General features: G+C 35.7%; 1 protein-coding gene across 1 annotated transcript; it reads left to right on the forward strand.

Annotated features, from left to right (window-relative positions):
• Positions 1-1,096: 1,096 nt before the first annotated feature.
• Positions 1,097-14,766, forward strand: LOC146739001 (p53-induced death domain-containing protein 1-like). The gene is made up of 10 exons (XM_085504023.1): positions 1,097-1,171; positions 9,962-10,073; positions 11,557-11,825; positions 11,960-12,142; positions 12,300-12,574; positions 12,998-13,187; positions 13,564-13,893; positions 14,089-14,164; positions 14,310-14,570; positions 14,687-14,766. Exons 1-10 carry the CDS (start codon positions 1,097-1,099, stop codon positions 14,764-14,766), a joined length of 1,851 nt encoding a protein of 616 aa, XP_085360149.1.
• The last annotated feature ends 7,955 nt before the right edge of the window (positions 14,767-22,721 follow it).

The raw sequence follows: 22,721 nt of genomic DNA on the forward strand, positions 1-22,721 counted from the left end.
ACATCTGAATAATTGCATTAATATACACCTGGTCTACATGTATCAGTTGGTAGGGTGAGCTGCATTTAATAGCACTATTTGCTGTTATGGTTTGATCTACTCACCTTGCAATGCTTCCTGTACTGTTTGTATTGACACATCTCAAGTGTTAAAGTAATATATACCTAGTCTCCCTGTACCTGTAGGTATGTTGATCTGTTTTGTATACCATATCTGCTGTTATGGTTTGATCTACTCACCTAGTGCTGTTAATTGTACTGTTTGTATTCACGCATCTCAAGTATTACAGTAATATACACCTAGTTTAGCTGTACCTGTCGGTAACGTGATCTGTATGGTATAGCATATACTGTATACGTGAAAATCAGAAAATTAACTAATTAGGCAAATTAAGTGATTAATATGCACATATATTTATCCCAAAACAATCGATCTTTGCATAGTCCTTGAGAATCTATGTACCATTTTTCATTGAAATGTAATGGTTACTACTTGAAATATCAAAAGCTGAAAATTTATTTATTATGCAAATTATGTAACTAATATGTACTGATATTACCCTAAAAACTACCAGGTCTATGCAGTGTCCTATGACATCTTGATACCAAGTTCCCATTACGGGAACAACACGCTAATAACCTAGCCACAAAAAAACCCGATCTGCTGAGGCAGTTACTCAGGTGCAATAAAATCTCAACGTCATGTGCAGTTTGTTTACTTGTTTTGGATATGGGTCGTAAAAAGTTAGATAAGCTACATGTAGATTAGAAGGCAATGCCTAAAACGAAGTACTCATAAATACTTTCTTACGCGTGGTACTATTTTTTTTTGTTTTTCACAATGAGTTCTTTATATACTCTATAATTATGGATTTATTTTTATACTCTATAATTATGGATTTATCTTTAATGTCATATTTCAACATGAGTATTCAATCTGGAACGGCCTCTTCACTTCGCTTTTACGCGTAGGGATATGCAAATGTGACCTTTATGCAGTCTTAGTCTGGTGTCCAGTTGAATTTTCAGTTACGGCATTTCGTAGAACTTTGTAGAAGCGTACATGATTTGTTAACTTTCTTCGTAATTGTATCAGTATGGCCACTTTCACATATGAACGGGGAGACATCATCGAGGTAGTGGATGGAGCGAGTGGATGGGCAGTCGCCAAAGTACGACAAATCCACGCAGACAGTAACACGGAAGTGACTTTTCCAGGGTGTGCTATAATAACACAAACGCACACTCCACATGATTTTCTAAACTGGTACGTCAATCGATGTTCAGAGTGCATGGCGAACATACACAACGTGATTCGCATCGTTTCTATTCTGTCATTTACTCAGGATGAACATCGATGTTGCAATTCTGGAGTAATTCTTATTTCTTTGAGTAGTAGCCTTCGAAAAGCCAAAAATGTGATCGTCAAGGCGTGTACCTGGATATTGGGCATGGTTTACTTTGAGACTATTATGAAAGGCCTAGGGTTTGAACGATGAGACATGTTGGCGACCGAGAAAGGTGTTTAAATTCTTCCTCCACACTCAGTTTACCCACGGTTACTATTAACCGTCGTTTATATTTTGGAAATTGCGAATCGTCAGTTTTTAGGGGAAAAAATCATCGTTTTTTCGTTGCAATCAGTGCTACAGATCGCATTTTAACATTGCGGTAATTCACTTCCGCATTGCGCTAAAAAAATCATCGTCAATAATCGGAAAATTTCATCATTACGACACATCATTTTGATTGGTTAATGAAAGACATGACCTGTTATGTCAAAGGAAGTTGTTCCAGGTCAAATCGTGCTGAAAAACCTCATGGTGGAAAATTGTTTTGCGTCGAGAGTTTGTGTACGATCGAAAACATACCAAAACGAAGATAATGATAAATGCCTTCGTCCACCGTTTCCTCACAGACTCACCCATTATTTCACCGTAAATTCAGACGGTATGTAAATCGTATTGTAATAAAATGTGTGTGTTTTTTATGAACATGTTTGTTTCTTCATTGTAAGTATCGTTCAAATCAATGACGCATTTTTTTTCAAAAATAAGTATTATTTTCCCGAGCCCGGCGTGGTGAACGAATATTTTTTTTGGATAATTTTTCGTTGTTTGCAAGATGGTTAAAGTGTTTAACCCCAAAACAAAATCATTTTTTCTGAGTTGGTCCTCGAGTACAAGCTCATCCCTTACTTTTCCTTTACGTGTTTATGCCTCCGGGCTTATGATCAGGGAAGTACGGTATACTGTGACGATTCAGATCAGTCCAGTGTGAGTGATGAGAGTATATCGTCGACGATGCCCCTTGTTCGGATGAAAGTTTTATTTCAAATTACACGGAAGTCTGTGAACAATCTGCTTGGTGTTCCTGTGACACTTGTCCCATGATTTGCCAGTGCAGCCCCGTGAATACATGGACGAAAATGCTTCCACCACCACCCTACGAACTCAAGATAGCATACTCCAGCATCCATACTTTGAATAATTTGCACGCCGCACAGTGCAGTACTGGAAACAGCATTAGACAGACAAAAAACAAAACAAAATGCCTGTCTCGATCAATCGCACATCCATAATGTTTGTATGTTGATACGCTTGTAAATAACATTAACGTAAAAGTCGAAATAACCTAGACTAGAAGTCAATTCACCAGTCCAGCCAGCTATGGCTCCCTAAGTTGCTCATATTTAATCAGATACTATTTCGTCATCATGCTTTGTTACCTTACCTGTTTATACCTCATGAGGGCGTTTTTTTATGGCAAGATGGCGCAAACGGAAGTCCTTCGCAGGTTTATGGTTTCTCATATTTAAATCATCATAACTCTGAAGATAATAAATTTGAAAAAAAAAAATAAAAAAAATGATTATCAATATACATAACTTGATAAATACAAACACCAAAATAGGCTCTATTTAGTTCCCCTTTAAAACAAATTGTACCATAATGCGACGACGATAAAGTAGATATTGGCATTAGTTTACACCCGCTATGAATGGGACTGAATGTGGTAATTTCACTACGAGTTGAATAATGTAAAAGCATTTTATACTACAGTCTACACATGGTGCATAAACCAGACTAATAAACATGTGTGACATACGTATCCACCATAGATGAATGGGACGTTTTGACATGATTTCACCCCATGTCAAATAAATTTAAATTAACTCATTCCATGCATGGCGATAATGGGGGTGAATGTTGTGATTCAACTCACTAAGACCCATGTGTTTATTAAAACAAATTGAACCATAATGCGACGGCGATAAAGTAAATATTGGCATTAGTTTACACCCGCTATGAATGGAACTGAATGTGGTAATTTCACTACGAGTTGAATAATGTAAAAGGATTTTATACTATAGTCTACACATGGTGCATAAACCAGACTAATAAACATGTGTGACATACTTATCCACCATAGATGAATGGGACGTTTTGACATGATTTCACCCCATGTCAAATAAATTGAAATCAACTCATTCCATGCATGGCGATAATGGGGGTGAATGTTGTGATTCAACTCACTGCGACCCATGTGTTTATTAAACAAAATTGGGTCATACTTAAACCGCACTAAAATTCAGTTTTACACCAGTTCACACCTTGTGTTAATACGAATGAATTTGAGCATTGACTCTATGTGTAAATGTGTGAAAAGTGCAGATTCACCCCTGTGTGTATTTTAGATAAATAGGATATAATCCCGATAGGTGAATACACTGCTTCCTCGCCATTTATTTGTAGGGCTCAGATTGCGCGAAGTTTGGTCTTCACCCCATTTACCCCCAGTGGAAAATAGCCTTTTTATCTTAGATATACACTAGTGCTTAATTGGAATCAAGCAGTTATTTTTCACTGCCAGTGGAATCAGGTATAAAGCGTATCTAATGCATCATAAAGTAAAGGTTTGTATCTTGCCTAATATTCACCCCAATATTCACCCTCAAAACACCCCTGATGTGAAGAAGGAGGGAATGTAGTATTTTTTGCTGTGTTCAATTCTGCAAGAATGTTGATAAGTTCTGCAATGTCTAAAGAGGAGCTACAAACAAGTTCACTCCTATTTTTCTGAACTTGACGATAAAATAGAATTGCATCTTTATATTTGTTGACAAATCGAGTTTTCAACTTCTGCGTCCTGTATTGTTGAGCTGTTTCTTTGTCCATTCCTTGTGCCATCAGGTGCTTTTAAAACATTTCTAGAAGGGTATTCATCTCAAACGCTCTGTTTTCATGGATAAGCTTTGATTCGACCTCATCAATTAAGCTTTGAAATGCAGCATCATATTCCAAGGATGTGCAAGACTTTGTAGATGATGGTACAGCTGTGTATCTTCGATAGCATCCTCGATGGAATTTTGCCTCAAGTGCAATTAGATCAACACCTAATATTCTTCGAACCATAAGGTCATCTTTTCTGTATTGAGCAGCATTTAAGAGCGTTTTGTGGACTTGTGTTGTCAAGACCTGTGATGTTTCCCGCTCTTATTTACATTTTGCCTGTTGACAAACTAGACATAATGACCAATTTGTCACAGTACGTGAACTTCTGGTTTGCAACCCTATATATTTAGATGGTTCATCCTGGACTTTTGAACTAGCTCCTCTTAAGTGAGAGACATTTCTACTGCTTGTATAACTAGCATAGCAAGCTTTGTGCCATTTTACATTCCCCACTGAGAATAATTTATTGAAACTCTCTGATTCAATACGTTGAAATATTTCGTCATTCCTAATTCTATCGACTTCTAAGAACTTGGATATCGACTTAAACTCCCACTCTGCAGTTTTTGTCCTTTTAGGTCCTTTTGGCATTTCACACATTTGCTAAACCTAGTAGATTGTCTACTTCGTTTTGCCTTTAGCTTTATTCCTGGACTTATTGTGACATCCTGGTCCATCTTACCTGCTTTTGTTCTGCTCTACAGCTGCCTATAAAATACTTGCTTATAACTTACTTGAACCTACTCTATAATAGCCTGCAAAAATTAATACAAAGAATCTTATATGTAATGTTTGCAAATGAATATTAAGCAATAATATGACAGCTGGGTTTTACCTTTAAAAAAATTATATAGTAGCTTTGTTCGATAATTGCACTGCACCACTAATAGGGAAATCATTTTCATCTGAAAACAGTGTATTACAAATCTATCATAACATAAATATTGCATGTAAACTAAACTAAATTTACCTGAATCACTACAAATGAATATGTGGTCCAATTGCCTGCTAATTGCTATCTACTTCCATAATTTTTTTTCGAAATGGAGTATCTTGTTTGATAATTACAATGGACCACTGAAGGAAATTGTGTCATCTAAAACAAAAACATTACCAAAGAATTATATGATGAACAATAAAAGCATTCAAAATGTCTGCACTTGATCGATGAAATCAAGAACTTGACAAAATGTGATTGTTGACTATTGTATGTATTTATTCAATAGAACAAGATACATAACTCAAATGATATTTACTTAAAAATTAATAAATTAATTTTACTTAAAAAATAATAAATTGTTTGATAAACTTGGAGAGATTTTCTTCTCTTCTTGAACTGAGGAATGGAATTATTAGCAGTAGTTATAAAATAAAATATAATCATCCTCAAAAAATTATGGCAAATTTTAATGTTGGTAAAAATGCAGTTTTTAATGTGTATTTCCCCCCATTTCTCTGTTACCATGGTAACGACAATATTATATTTATTTTAATCGATGTAAATATTCCTGCTTATGACCTTCAGTTTAACAACACACATAACCTATAATAATCAGTAACACATTTGAATCCTTGAAAATAATAAATATATTATTTAATCCGTCCTTGATAGGGGCCAATGGTGGGTCATAAGAGGGTCTACAGGCCTTATGCCCACTTGGACAGTTATACTGCCACCTGTACAATCATGTGCAAGGTCCATACTACACTTCCGCACCATCAAACCTTTGCCAGTTGGCGGGGAGAACGGAAATGAATTTTGGGTCGCTGGCTCCCGGACTATGACACACAAGCTGCATTTCAATTTTGTCGTTGCAATGTAGTAGTAGCCGGTTTCTTTGCCGATACTTTTGGTTTACATCTAGCATTAGTGTATCTGTGTATTCAAATATAGCATACTGTGTCAACAGCAGAGAGCAGTGTGTTTACGATGCAAGATTGTAAGAGCCATGTAATGATTATACTATTCTTTTTTGACCCACTTGAATTTCAGTGGTGTTTTGGGCACGATGTCTGGTAAATTTTGCTCAGAGATTACCTCTACCTTCTAAATTCTTTAATTTACCTTCTAAATTCTTTACTGAAAATAAGCAACACACATCTAGACGACCGGGCTAAATTAAGTAAAAGAGGAGACTGAGTTTGACAGCGCGTACCCATATACCCCAAGACTAGAATAAATACACCATGGTGATAAATGGGCCAGGGCTTCAACACTTGAAAGATAACAAGTCTTCGTGTATTAATCATAATATTCTATATTGACCCATTATTCTACTGGCAATATACAAGTCTGAGTCGTGATGGATGCATATTATGCAACGCAAGTTAACGCTTCAAAAACATTTAGTTGCGTTTTTTGCTTTGAAAAATGCTTCACGTATATCATAACATTGTCTCTTCGTATTTTATAGTTAACCATATCCGTGACGTCATGCCACTCATCAACATCATTGTCGGCCAGTATCAGTGAATGCGGTCAAACCTTTGCGTCAATGGCATGGTCAGGGATACTGGTTTGTCGTAATTCTTCTTTTTGTCATCTGTAACACTGATAATGCTTGCAACTGAAATTGAGGCAATGTCTTTACTGACGATACGATCCACCAGTGACGAATCGGTAGGTAATACCTGCCAAATTAATGTTTATATTAGAGAACACAGCTCGGGCGGGGAAGTGGATTGTGGTATCTTTGGCCAGAGATTGAACCAAATTGGTTGCAAAACTGCAGTTTATAGACAAATTAGACACACTCGCCTGTATCGTTAACTGCCTGGTGCAATCAGTACTCAGAGCGGGGATATTTTGATATTGGAACTGACAGATGAATTATATACTTGAGCCGATTTTGTTGCAGTGTAGTGTTCTATTACAGGTCTTGACACAGCCCCAAAATAATGCAATTTATAGACGAATGCCTTGTGGTCTGCACCGATGTAGAAATACACAATTAAGGAAGTTAAAGTTAAGGAAGTGTGGCTATCCAGGGTGTTATAACTGACTGTCTGCTTAAGTACCAGGACTAACTGTGTATAAGTAAATACAGAAAATCTGTTTATAAACAGATAGAAAAGGGTAACTAGATTTTCAAGAAAATCTTGAAACATTATAATCAATCAATACTATGATGTTTCTAGTTGTAAATTACTGAAAATTAACTAGTTGTCGATCTCCTAACGATAAAATGTACAGATTTAGTGACATTGGGATCGTATTTGTTCTTGTACCATTATGTAGTCATAATATGGGTTCAATCTTAGGAAGTTTACTCTGCAAATAAACTACGATATTGAATTGCATATTTGTATATTCCTTAAACAAAGTCTGTGTCAAACAATATAGGATCTTAAAAATCTATGGCGACTTCCGACACGAATATGACGTCACCGACCAATACTTCATAGGTTTCGAGGTGTATCAAGTAATCACAACTATCGACCAAAGCGCCAGATATGATGACGTCATCATTGAATTTCAGAGGTAGCTCAAGAGTAAAGTGTCATGAGAGTGAAATTGTAAATTTTTTAACAAAATTAAACGAACATTTCAACTAGCTAAACCGGCTAAATTCGAACAAAAAGTGTAACATGCATGCCAAGAAAATTATTGTTGATTTATTCGTATTATCCATATGATGTAGTTATATATATTTCCATCAAGCAATATTACATATTCCTTTCATGACTCCATATTCGAAATGTCATTGCAACGTATCATATGAGGTCGAACAAAATTAAGTAAAATGGGGGAGGTCTGAATTGGTAAACTGAATTCAATATTGAAATTGATCACCTGGGAAACTGTCGAGAAATTCTAGGTTTATTCAGCTTGAATGCTGATCGTAGGTTTCGAAGTTTAACTAAAACGATCTTGAATGTTCACCTCATCAACCGCAATTTTAAAACAGAACATGAAATTTTCATTCATCGAGGGATGAAGTTGAAGCAACATATACATCATATAATGAGAACACACTATACATAATAGTGAACTAAATAGTCGCATGACAGTTTCATTTAGACAAGGTCGACGCGGCAATTGCATACGTCCTCTACGGTTGACTAAAACGCGGGGAGGGGAGGCATGACTTGCATGGTTGTGTCAGGCAAAGTGTGGACAGACTGGATGATAAATATTCAGAACAAAACTCAGAGTACAGTCGTGTTTGCCTCTAATGATCGTGACTGGAGTAGTGATCGTAAAACACCATGTAAATACACTTATGCTATGTACGATTTGTCACTCAATAACCTGAAGATCGTAATCGCGACGATAAATATTTAAACTGTCTGGCCGTAGGTCACGGAAACAAGCCAAATGACTACTTGTAGGTTTTATGCCGCGGACCATGAAAACAGTTGTAAGTGCAGTTGAGCATGTTGTGTCAGATTTAGGGCAAATTGTTGTCCGATAAAACAAAGTGAAACAGTATGTAAATCGTCGCTGTCATTCGGCACTGTGAATTTTATGGCCAAAAAGAATATAATTTAAAAGCGCTGTGTACGTATCATGGAACCATTATCTAACTGCTTTACAAAGTGATTATTGAGTTTCATTATTTCAGTATTTTAAATACATTAATGTTATTTGTGTAATATTTTCTGACATGTGTTGTCATTGTGGTATACGGAAATTACCATGGAAATGTCATTCTATGTGTTATTTCACAGTTCTCCAATGGACAAAAATACTTTGAACAATTAAATTCGTACAATCTGTCATAAACTTATTGAGCAACAACTTTTGTTATTGCTATTGTGTGCTAAAGTATGCATAACTGAATAACTAAAATACTTAAAAGAAAATAAATTAAACTGCGATGGAGTACTATAGTGTTGAACAAGCAAGGGTCATGTTATTGTTGGGCGTGCTGGTTTGACCTATCAGTATATGAGATACATACACTCGGGAGAGGTAAATATTATCTATCAAACGATAACCCATATCGTTTAATAAGTTTATACGACACATCACAGACATTTAAGTCACCCGAGGTCAAAGTGGATTGATATAAATCATGCAATCGATATTACGTGTGCGTGATGACAAAACACATTTCCGCATACATTTTCAGACATAGACAGCGGAGTCGGGTAATATTCCAGTATACAGGTAAGCTATCCTGTTAATTTTATCGTGCATTCCTTATGCGTGGCACACTGATTACCTTGTCAAAACAACGCGATTTCACTACTTCAATTCTCTTGGTCGGCTGTGTAAACTACACTGAAAAGTCATGCCAATATTCCTGGACCGATGAAAGAATTCATTGCGCTCATTAGTGATAAGTGAATATGCGGACTGTTTTCGGGTAAGGCAGGATTGTCGAAGAGAGAGAGAAGGGACGTGGGAAGATAGTGTGCTGATTACGGTATCCGCGACACCAGTGGCAGTTATTCGAACATAGTTAAAGTCAGATTGGGTATGTTGCTGAAGGAATTAAATGCGAGTTCTCAGCAACTGAAGATAATCTTTTGTGGGACAAGCTTAGAGTGTCACAGCGTAAAGAAAACAAAATCATAATGTTTGTCGCTGCCTTTCTGGAAATTGTCCTATTCCACTCGGGGAAAACGTTGCAAAAACAGTAAAGATGACCATGGCAAACGATTTGATATATCTGTATTCTGTAATCACAGCCAGCAATCACCATGTATGCATTGATTAGATTTCACACATTTATTGTATATCGAGCACACACTCTATATGATTGTAAAATATATAACTAGATTAAAGAGGAAAGTGTCAGAAAATTGATTATCAAAGGCAAGCGTGTTTTTAATTACGATCATGTTATATTGAATGATGCACAGACTGAAGTGGACGAGTCTAATTCAGAGGGTGAGAAAGAATGCATTGTTCATCCTACCAACACACGCAAGACAACATGTAATTAGATAAAACAAATCTGAGGAGATACCAACTTGCGTTATATTTTTTATTATTTAGATCAACACTCCGAGCACTTAAGTTTAAGCATTAAAATGTAAATACATAAACATATATACTGTGACATGGGGAACATGTGTGCTAAATTTGGAGGGTCTAGCTATCCAGCTATAATTTGACTATTGACTTCACAATGTAGTAAGGAGTTGTGAATCGCACAGAAATATTTGTGCCAATTAGTTCATTGGCACTGGCTATTTCAACGATATTATTTTATACCATAGTATGCATACATAAACACACACTGTGACTTTGAACTTTGTGCCCACAATTTCTAGTGTTTTGTGGCTTACATAAGGAACATGAGTTCCAAGTTCTAGCTATTTTACTAGGACGCACACATGCACGCGCGCGCACACACACACGAACACATATTTGGTTACTACACCCAAATGAATGTATACCGCTAACAAATAGTTAAGAAGATTGACGGACATACCATGTATGAGTTATATTGAGTGATACAGAATCAACGTGATTTCTGCATTTCTGGCATGGCCATATGGGCACATTCACCTGTTATTTATAGGGTGAGATATTGAACTTTGGTACTTGTAAACACTACACAGCAGTGAGTGGCGATATGTGGGGCTTTTTTATGATTTCTTCTGTTTATTCGCAAAATAGTTTGGTGTTTTTTAAGAATATTGATTAGTAGATTATTTTACAGGACATTGACACAATTTACAAACAATGAAATATAATGGATTTTAGCAATTATGTTTAGTTTGATATTCTGATATTATGATAAACGTTCAACAGCTTACTTACGAATTCGATATGGTTCCGAACTTGCGGCCATAAAAACAATAATGAGACATGTATTTGCATTAGTTATTTTGGGTAATATAAATATGTATATAATAGTTTTCACTTTTAATGAGGATTATATGTCATTAAAATTAAGCAAACGAGATAGAAAATTATTCCACGACAGGTAAGCACATTAATATTTATTACAACGCCACATTTGAATTGCATTAGAGCAATGTAAACTGTTTACTGACTTTATATGAATTGTATTGTTTTCATGAAATAGATATTGATCAAAACAATGGCATAACTATAATCAAGGACAGGATATAGTATATCGTGTCATAACTAAACGAATTATTGGTTCACAATTACGTATTCACTCTTTGAACAGGACATGAAGATGTTACACAGGCCCGAGAAGAGGACATTAACCAGAAAATAGTCACTCCGTTGAACCAATTTAAGGTTTCTTGCACTTTATTTGCAGTATCTTATCGTTTAATAAAATAAAATACATTGTATTTATTGTTAATGTTTATTTGTACAATTTTATATACATTAACAAAAATAATCATCCCATTATTCTTCAAAAGTAATGCATATATCTTTTTCTCACTAGCCCACACACGAAATTCCTTTGCCTTCGAACTTTTCACTGGAATTGGAGTTATCATTGGATCTCCAGTCGATATAACGGAGTATTCGGTTAGCCTTGGCAACTATGAACAGTTGCTAAGTGAAGTTATAAAATTAACTCCAGCTGACTTGTGCCTTACTGTGCCACTAGTATTAACGTACAACTTGCGCGATCAATCAAAGTACCGAGAGGCCATTATAAAATGCAGCCCAAATGGTTTTAGTGACTGGGAAATACTGGGAACGGTTAAGGTAAGTTGAGTCAATATTATTTGGAATGGTTAAAAGTAAATAATACAACACATCAACGAATGTAGAGGTTGTAATAATGTCTGAATAATTACATTCGAATACAAATATATGTAACTGTATTAATTCACTTGAAGGTTGCGCAGAAATACAAAGCGTATATTGAGAAGTTCCAATACTATGCTGCAATTTCAAGACCCGTTGTAGATCATTTTACCATTACTGAATTAGCCAAAGTGTGTACCTCTTCAGTTGACGACAATATATACATTGATATACCTGCAGCTAGTACAGAATGTACTAGACACTTAGAGCTACAGGTGAGTTATCTGTAATTGTACAGTAATTTGGCGCATACTTCTATGTGTTGCGGTATTCGTTATATTATGCGTTTCACTTAATTACTAGTATAATTTAAAATAGCACAGAAAGAATAGTTTGCTGACAGGTTATTAAGATAAATTCAACGTCTTCTAGGTTGTTCGCGTTGAGGAGAGTCTGGTTAGCCAAGTGATCGATGAGTTTAACACACCAATATCAATTGAAGAAATTGTCTCTGTTTCCGATGACTCCAATAAACCGTTTAAGAAACCAGTTCGTCTGAACATGCCGATGGCTCCGCCTTGTATAAAAATGAATGATGTAAGTCTCACAGTACTAACAGACAACAATGACAACCACTGGAAAAATGTGACTAATTGGTCGAAGAGTGTGAAGGAGAATATATGTATTGATCTTAGTCATTTTTCACGGTGGGTAAATACATAAATGCATAAATTTATTAAGCTAGCACCAGGGAAACAGCCTGAAAGTTACTAAGCTTGCTACTATAACAGCCTATACATCATCTGAAGGCTTAAATATAGGAAATACGGTTGTGCAGTGTTTGTCTAAGAGATAACCCGACAATTATTGTCGTTTTTAACTATTATGACTATTGAACACGCTCCAGAAAGAGTGAACCCAGAAACCTCGTATAACACAACATTTAGATTTCTTTGATTCAAAGCATTCCGACGATGAATAGTTCGAATCCTAGTTTTCACTGTTGCCGCTGTCTCAAAAGTATGGGTCAATATTGAGTCAACATTTGGAAAGTAGTTACCTGATTCTAGTACTGCCTGACGTCTACCAATATACACTAATTATGATATTGTTGTCTTCATTTGTTAAAGGCACGCGTCTATACGATGTAAACCACGACTATCGAAACAAGCTATGCAGATGATCAGCAAGAGATTGATTAATAGGGTTAAAATGGTAAATTTTGTGCTACTACCAAATGTAGAAGATCCATGTAGTCTTTGTATTGACTGTGTTGATTCGGGACTATTGAAAAAACGACTAGATGAATTAAAAAACAAGGTAATTAAAACAATTTATGGGGTTAGGTTTTAATATACTTCAAGGGGATACAACAGGTCCCATCAAGAACAACACTAAATAAATAATAGTTAAGACATATGCTCATTTCTCACCCTTTCTAGTACAAACAACTTAAAGTGGAAACTGAAGTACTTAGAATGTTAAAGATCCTTGACTTGTTTTTGCTTCTCCAATTATGTGTTATTCTCTCCCATCATCTCATCCACCATTCCTGAAATTTGTAACTACAGTACTTTGATCTGTGTACACATGATTGGAGAGAAAAGAACAAAGGAAAAACATGGTTGTCCCGCTCCCAGTGGCTCTAAAGCCACTTTTTGACATGACCACTATCTATTTTATTTTATTAAATAAGGATTCTATATCCGGTGCCTCATTCAGCGAGGCCAAAGGTCAACTCGCATACAGTAGAGATATAGAGATACAAGACGGCGATAAGATTTTTCTTATTGTGAAAAGTGACTCTATAGAATGGGAGGATGGAAATGATCGACGCATGATGTATTTTCGCTCAAACGCAAAAAATCATATAATAGACCAGTTTCGTATGACAAATAGACCACGAGGTCCTGAAGCTGTTGGTCGCATGTCATTTAACTCGTGTGTCAAGCCAAAGACAGGGGGATCAAGGTTCAAGGAAGTTGCCGGTCGACAGCTGTGGGAAATTAGATTCACTCTACCAAAGGTAGACAACCGATAATCATATATAATAATAATTGTCTTTGTGCTGTTATTACCAAGAATATTTTATTCCAAAATGCCATATTATTATTATTATTATTATTATTATTATTATTATTATTATTATTATTATTATTAGTATTATTAGTATTATTATTGACATTTGGTCTTTTCCCAATGCTGATTTATTTTAAACCAGTTCCGAAAAAGTGTGCCAAGAGAAGGATCAATGTCACGGCAGTCATGTGTTAACGCAGCTTACATTTCATATGAAGGTATACATGTCGAGTGAATCTCCTATGTTTATATGTAGTAGCAGACCTTCGTAAAGTTGTGTTGACATTTATCAGAATCCTGATAATATATTTCAAGCACAATATGTAATAATGTATTAACTGCAGGCTTTATTAATTATTACAGTTAGACAGGATGTTATACTACATATTGCAACTAATTTACCAGTTGACACTTGGCAGCATTTCGGACTCAGGCTTGGCTTGACAGACGCTGATATTGACAACATTTCTGCAAATAAAAAAAGTATTTGGGACAGGAAGTACCACATGCTGCGTAGATGGCAGGAGGTACAAGGACGAGACGCTTCAACTGGTGCCATTCTCAGAGTGCTTGATTCAGTAGGACTCAGAAACTTGGCGGAAAATGTAAAGAGTATGCTCAAACGTATGTGTTATTTTTTTATACAATATATCTTGTTGATTGATCAGCAACTTCAGTTCAATTGATATAAAACACAATTATTGTTCGGTATTTAAAACAATAATTTTAATGACTTACAGGCGAATGTGACCATACTATTAGATATGTGCAAGACTATATAGTAGACCAAACATCAAAGGAAGACGACTATTTTTTTTAGACTAAACCATTATACACAGTTTCAGTGTTTAGAATATTTTCTATGAATAAAAGTAAAAAACATGTAACCAAAATTTATTACTTACATATTCATAAAACTGATATAATGTTTCCAAATGAGCTTAACATTGTTTTGTTGGTTTATAAACAGAAGAATTTAGCATATTTTTTCTAATTTGAATTAGCGATAAATATTCTGGGTTTTTATGTGATAAAGTAGAGAGCGTAATATGTCATATATACACAATGACCCAAACATAGTACGATTAATACGACTAATACAACATAACATTCATAATAACATGTATTTGCATATTTAATGGAATATATTATACATTATTCGCAATTCCAAGAACAAATAAGTGATAAAGAGAAAGGACTAATTCTAATGTTCATGAATATAATTTATCTACTAATAATGTTATTTTAACTTGTACAATCGAGTGTTTTTTTTCTTCCATATATAGACCAAATAAATATTGATTGTGTTCTTCTATAATAGTCCGGGCATGATATAACTGATACAGTACTTGGTTAGGTAAATGTTAAATCAACTTAAACATCTGTGTGCACGACAAAAAAACGACGCTCGTACGCAGCACCAATTCATCTAGCTACACGCCAGGACGAATTTTCCCCCGGCCGGGTTTCTTTAAAGAAGATATTTAATAAGTTAATCTTTCCGAGTTTTAGAACAAAATACAACAATTTTTGGTCATAATATTACACACATAGATAGTAAATAGCGCTTTAGTCACGTGGTTTCAAAATATATGAAATCGGTGAAACAGCAACACTTTTCTGAATTTTAAAGCGAGAGAAAAACATGTTATATAAAATAATAGTAACGCATTCTCAATACCAGTAAAATGTATGACGTAATTGCAGCTGATTGTTTGGAATAATGTATTCCTTTATTGAGCACCAAGGTACCATGGATATAATAATGGAGATGATACGTTGCAATTATGGAAAATAGCCAAAATTATTATGCAAAATTATCTATTACACAATCAGCACCAATCACCATAGGACAACGACTTGTAAAATACTCAGGATTGTATTACTAACAGAAAGCCCGCTGGCAATCCGGAGACTTACAACGCGATACAACACAAATTATAATAATGGCACAGAACCAGCTGCAATGTGCCCTTAATATACATTCATACGATCTTGGCAATCCAAGAAATAAGCGGGAAATGCTCAAATTGGCTGAATAGAAACAAAAAATGAAACAAAAGAATACATTATGGTGGTTTTGCACTATTGCCGTCGTCGCACTTCAGAATCTGTATTTTGAAACAACGTATAGATTGTCGGCAGTTTTCGGGCCTAATACAGAGTCACTTTCAAACTAATAAACAGGAAGTATAAACTTTGACCACAAAACTCCACTGTCGTCTGGTCTGCATGGTAGAAAACAGTAGCAGAAATCACAAGTCTTAGCAGGAACGTTTCCGGGCAATTTCCTCGTAATACCGCATGAGGGCGTTATATGCTATAACAGTCTCTCTGGCCTTACGGCCCTCGCTTGAAATGTCTTCGGAATTTCGTTAAAACGAAAGTGACGCTTTATTAGACCCGAGAACTGTTGACAGTCTAACAGCGTACAGTAAGTCACAATATTATTGAACTTGAATAAAACGAAAGCGAATAACAAATATTGCATGTTTTAATTACAAATGCTTCACAGATGAATGAAATTACGGGAAAAACCCATTAAAAAATGTACCCCACTTCCTATCTTGGTTATCAGTTTATGATCAGGACATTAGTCTTATTTAATTAGTTATACAGATTGTTATCTTATGCCACATAACAATGTGTAAACAAATGTGCACTGACTGGAACTACTTTTAGACATCGATTGAACTGTCAGTTTAGAAAATCACGTGGAGTGCGCGTTTGTGTTACTATATCACGATCGTACAGAAATCATGCACATTTTTCGTGATCATTTAAAATATGTCTTAAAACAATATAAATGGAAAAGAGTACAAGTATTTTACTTTCTCTCAGTTACAGGAGTTTTCTGGCGCACCATATCAGGCAGGAAAGACACATCATAACGTTTCGCCCACACTAGAAAAGTCACTTCCGTGTTACTGTCTGTGGATTTGTCGTACTTTGGCGACTGCCCATCTATTCGCTCCATCAACTGCCTCGATGATGTCTCCGCGTTCATATGTGAAAGTGGCCATACTGATACAATAACGGAAAAAATTAACAAATCATGTACGCTTCTATAAAGCGTAACTGAAAATTCAACTTGACACCAGTTGTTTTTATAAGACTAAGACTGCATAAAGGTCACATTTGCATATCCCTACGCGTAAGAGCGAAGTAACGAGCTCGTTCCAGATTGAATACTTATGTTAAAATATGACGATAAAGACAACTCCACGGAGCTCTAAACTAAATAACATTTTCAACAGTATATGTTTATTGTCATAATTATAAAACAAATAAATAGTTCCACGCGTAAGAAAGTATTTATGAGTACTTCGTCTCAGGCATTGCCTTCTAATCTAGCTTTTTACGACCCAAATCCCCAAAAAATAAACAAACTCCACATGACGTCGACATATTATCGCACCCGAGTAACTGCCTCAGCAACTCGTTTTTTTGTGGCTAGGTTATTAGCGTGTTGTTCCCGTAATGATTCAGAAATTACTCCGTAAAAGTATTTAGAAAGAGAAATTGTGAGGTAACAAGCATCAAATAAAATGGCACATTGCCAATAACAGCGGATTTCACTGTTGAGATAAGACAATTTGTAAGGACATTATCGTCTGATGACATTGTCGTTGTATTGATGAACTAAGCTTAACCCGGGTTGATTTTTTCAAGCAAATACGAAAGACGAAATTGGAGTATGTCTACAGAGCGCGAGTACACGGGTGAATTTGTTCTGATTATTGTAGTGAGGAGAACTACATTATTTACGAAACGATGTGGCCGAAAGACCCCTCGGCGAATGTCACAGTCCGGGGTCACAGTTTACATAAACTAATGAAACTATCATGGTTCTCAGGTATCTGTTTCATTCATATGGTCAATGTTGTTATGTTTTGTCTAGAATAGCTTATATGTCCCATGGCTATGCAGTGGCTGGGAATATTATTTGCACACACATTAATTTTTAAATAATCAGGATAGATGTGGCGATCTCTGCATCCATATTTGCTAATTACTTAATTTAAATTTTATCATGAAGTATTCTTTTCTCCCATCCCCAAAAAATGTATGTCAAACATAACATAGTGCTTATAGGGGGAACAATCATAAAATTATTACTTCATACTCACTGTAACCATTATTGGTGACTATGCAGAGTAGTTGTTTCGCTCAGCTGTAACTGGTAGTTGTAGTATGACCAGAAAATGGATGGCTGCAAATCAGCCATCTTTGAACTGATTGTGAAACTAATTGTCATGGAAATTTATCTTAACATGTCAAACGCGTCAAATCTCTCATTTTAAATTCGTTCATGAAATGAATGATCATGCATCTTAGCATGTATAATTTATGTGCTAAATTTAAAACAAAACTGAGAAAGCATGTCCGAGAAAAGACATTTACAAAAAAATATTGCTGCCAGTCGGCAGTCTTTGATTTATTTACACGTATTTACCAAATATGAATGGAAAAGTCGATGAAATATAGTTGAATGCTAAAAACATAATACGACCACCAGACGACCAGATAAAGAACAAACTGTCAGTGAGCCATTCTGGATCAAATAACTGCTAAAGTACTATGCAAAGAGGTCCAGAGGGTTCTGAAGTATGACTTCGGACATACAGTCAGATTGGTGGTCGGGCAGACAGATGTATTTTTACTGCCACGTCAATGTAGTATTGCACAAGTCAGTACAGATAAGTGGATTCAGTGTTTTTACTGTAGTCTCATTGAAGTAATAAATAATTCAGTACAAATAATCACATTCAGAGTTTTTACTGCAGTGACATTGCAGTATTGTATAAGTCAGTACAGATAGGTAGATTCAGTGTTTTTACTGTAGTCTCATTGAAGTAATAAATGATTCAGTACAAATAAACACATTCAAAGTTTTTACTGCAGCTTCATTGCAGTATTGTATAAGTCAGTAGAGGTAGTCAGATTCAATAATTGACTATATTTTCATTGTAATACCGCATGAATCCATTTCAGTTAATGAGATTCAGTGTTCTTATAACTCCGCTGTAATATTATGCTTTTACTGTAGTATTGTACGAATTCAGTGCAGCTAGTCAGCTGAATGTTTTACTATAGCTTTTTGTATTATTTCATCATAATATTGTATAAGTTTAGGTTTAGTCAGATTTAACATTTTTACTTGCAGTATTCTATAAGTGAAGTATTGGTTGACAGCTTCAATGTTTTAATGTAGTTTAATTGAAGTATCGTATAAGTTCAGTAAAGTTAATCAGTTTCAGTGTTTTTATTGTATTGTTTTCATTTTTTTTCAAAGTCAAATATGTGTCTTTAGAAAGAGGATTATTTCTGTTCTGTATTATGGAACAATTACCTTGGTGTTGATAGTTTGTTGGACTAACCCTTACACGGTCAACAATGGTTATTAAAAATATACCTTCACGAATGGGTCAATCATAATAGTCATTGGCATGTTGTACTGACATTGCCAACTATTGTAACCAGTGATACATAATCAGCCATGAACTGAACTAAATATCAAAATAGGCAAACTCTCATTAAACCCATTTATCTGTTACATGGTATCCCTTGATTGAAAAGATTTTAAGGACCACATTGAATCATTGGAGTAGTCTTAAAATAGTTCACTTTGTTCTCATACTTTTGAATGCTAGCGATTACATCATGGTACCATTAATTAGTGATATAGTGAACTCAATGGAACACTATTTGGGAGGTAAGAAACTAACAACGTTGATCTCGTGCTTTCAACCGTTACGGGACCACGGTGGTCGTTTGTGTACATGATATACTCTGTATTGCGCTAGATATTATCTATAAACCATATTGCGTGATTCCAGGTTTTCGTTTATGTCTATATCAAAACACATTGAGGTCATTATTATAAATACGTATGTAATAATAGTAATAATCTTTATTGAAACCGTATCCCAGAGTGGGATCTTAGTAGAAAATACAATTCAGTAACATAAAAAAAGACAATCATAAACAATTGATTGGATTCGTTGTTTTGTAAATACATCATCGAGGAAGCAACTAAAAACACATGTACAAAAAAAAGGATAATTGTAGATCTTCTTTAACGGATAAACATTGAAATAATCAAGATGGCCCATACTTAATTTGTACAATAAGTTGCATAACTTCATTTTATGACTTCGTGCTTATTTCTAGTTATCCAAACCCACCCTGCATACACAATAAAATTAGTGGCATAACAGAATCATTTAGTAACAATTATATCACGTTTGGTCACGTGCATCATTGTTCTCGCCAACAAGCAGGGTGAATTTATATGCAAATTGTAAAAAGCGACGCATTCGCAAATATGCAAAGTGTAAACGGTCACACTTATTCATATGCAAAGTGTAAATGCTACACTTTGTATCAAAAGTGTAGCGTTTACAATTAACATATCAATAGAAGTGTAACCGTTTACAATTTGCATTACAAATTAAACAAAGTATATACATTTAATCACACAAATCACAAGGAGGGTGCAAATCGCACTAATTTAATTATACTTTCTATGGAAAAAAGTACCACAAGACTACAATTCAATATTGATACATTTGTTTCCGTCCTGGATCTTAATTTTAATTTGTTTAGAACAACAATCATTTGAACGACACATTTCTCTGAATTCTGCATGTGATGTTGCAGTCGCTGGTTCAGGCGGTGGCTGTTCATATCTTTCAACCTTAGGCTTGTGTACGGAATCTGAATCGTCAATTACGATGGCTGAAGTACTTGCTTTCGGTAGTGGAGGTTGGAGAGCATCAGATACGATTTTCTGAAGAGAGTTACTTGTTCGTTTATATGTTCCACCCATCATCCAATCTGTGACCAGTGCGTTCTTTTATTAGTTGCTCATCAAAGCCTTTTTCTTACAAGAAGTCGCCGCAGTAACCTAAAAGTATGAAAAGAATGATTTGAGAAGTAAATATACCGACATTTATTTGAATCGCTTTTGAAATACGTTTTCACAATGTACAATGTTTATTTTCAATCGGCGAAATTCAAACACATTTGAACCCATCCAAAGATCCCACCCACCCAAGAATCACTTGAGACAAACTTGCTATACCCGAGTGTCCAGTATCATGATACCCATCTATTCCAGCCAGATCACACATTCTGTTTTGATATTGTCGTAAAGTATTTACTCCAATCTTCTGTTTAGAAAATTTGAGCCCTCCGCTGGACGTCAGTGGACGTCGGTAGAAGGAACCTTTCGGTGGAATACATTGCAAATAACGTTTCAATAGCTGAGCAACACAACGTGTGTTGGAAGGATCACCGTATTGGCGCACATTTTTATACGGGATTTTCCGCGAGTAATACAGTCCTCGATTATTTTTACACGGTCTACCATTAAATTCAAGTTCGGCTGTAAGGTTACTATGTTCATCGACTGCTCGGAGAGCGAACACTTTACACACATAAAAGTAGACCGCATAACTCAAATTTGTCGCAGACTCTATGGAAAAAAACCTTATCCCACAATTTGTTTTCATCATCATCTGTGTATGGTTCAGCTTGACGTTTAATAACACCTATTCCCCGTCTGTCTATACTCTTCAATACACCGTCCAGAATTCCATAAATTCCCGAGCATGTGTATCCATAAAGCACAAGTCAAATCGTTTGCATTCGTCACGTAATTATCTCCGAATTGCGCTACAAAGCACACGCAGGCTATTAGATGGGTATTCTGTTCCGTTATGTCGACGAGCCTCGACAACAAAGCGACACAACCAAAATGAAAGTTCACGTACACCAAGTTCGCTGCATAATCTGGGAACAAATGTGAACACGTCACTACTGCTTACCCCGTGCTTCTCGACTCGTTCATTTCTGGCTCGGCCCTATTCATCCCACACAGACACTCCCCAGTTAGTACATCTACGCGTATTTTTGGGCACTCGCGAATTCTGAATGGCAGCCATCTGTTCATTGTCTACAGGTAAACCGAAACGTTGACGTTCTTGTTGTTTTGTTAACTTAAAATCTTCTTTTCCGTCGTATTGAGAGCAAAATCTCTCAATGTCACTGCATTCGACCATCACTGAGCGCTGCCTGCATTCAAAATTACAAGACCATGCTTTGACACGTAGAAAATTCAAATGTGTTCAAAATATTGACCAATGAGTGGAGTTTATTTGAAAAGACCATTCAGCAAATAAGGCTTATTGGTCATATAACTTAACATCCAATCGTATTCGATGAACGCAGATGAGTTTTACTAATTTGAATCTCAAAGAGCATTCTCATGCAAATTTGAAGTGGCACAATCTCACGCACAACCGAAACAGTCACTAAAAATCTCTTGCAATTTAATCGTTTTATGCATGGGGATGCGTTGTGTAAGCCGTTAATCGCAACAAAAAACTGTGGCCTTTAACTCGTGCGATTAACTATACTAAATTACTAGGCAAATGGGAAATGGCATACAAGTGATACTATTATACCCCTAAAGGCGCAGTCACACCATGACGTTCTGGCTAGCGTTCTCTGGCGTTTGAGGAAACGTTGGTAGTCGCCCAAAGTCGCTGGGAGAACGCTAGTGAACGTCGGATATCGGCGGAGAACGCTGATCCAAAAAAGAGTTTTAAACATGCACAAAAGTTCTCATTTGAGACCAGCGTTCTTCAACGTTTATTTTTTAAACGGTGTTAAACGTTAAATAATGTTCTTCGATCGTTTTGCTAACGTTCGACAATCGTCAGTCAGTCGTTGCTCTAGCGTTACTTAGTTGTTACCAATCGCTCTCTT

The sequence above is a fragment of the Saccoglossus kowalevskii genome, chromosome 9 (assembly GCF_978046115.1).
Source record: "Saccoglossus kowalevskii chromosome 9, keSacKowa6.1, whole genome shotgun sequence".
NCBI lineage: Eukaryota > Metazoa > Hemichordata > Enteropneusta > Harrimaniidae > Saccoglossus > Saccoglossus kowalevskii.

Coding starts and splice junctions, on each gene's coding strand:
- LOC146739001 (XM_085504023.1), top strand. CDS start 1,097: ATGGCCACTTTCACATATGAACGGGGAGACATCATCGAGGTAGTGGAT. Junction 10,074..11,556: donor GGACGAGTCTAATTCAGAGG/GTGAGAAAGAAT, acceptor TTTTCTCACTAG/CCCACACACGAAATTCCTTT. Junction 11,826..11,959: donor AAATACTGGGAACGGTTAAG/GTAAGTTGAGTC, acceptor ATTCACTTGAAG/GTTGCGCAGAAATACAAAGC.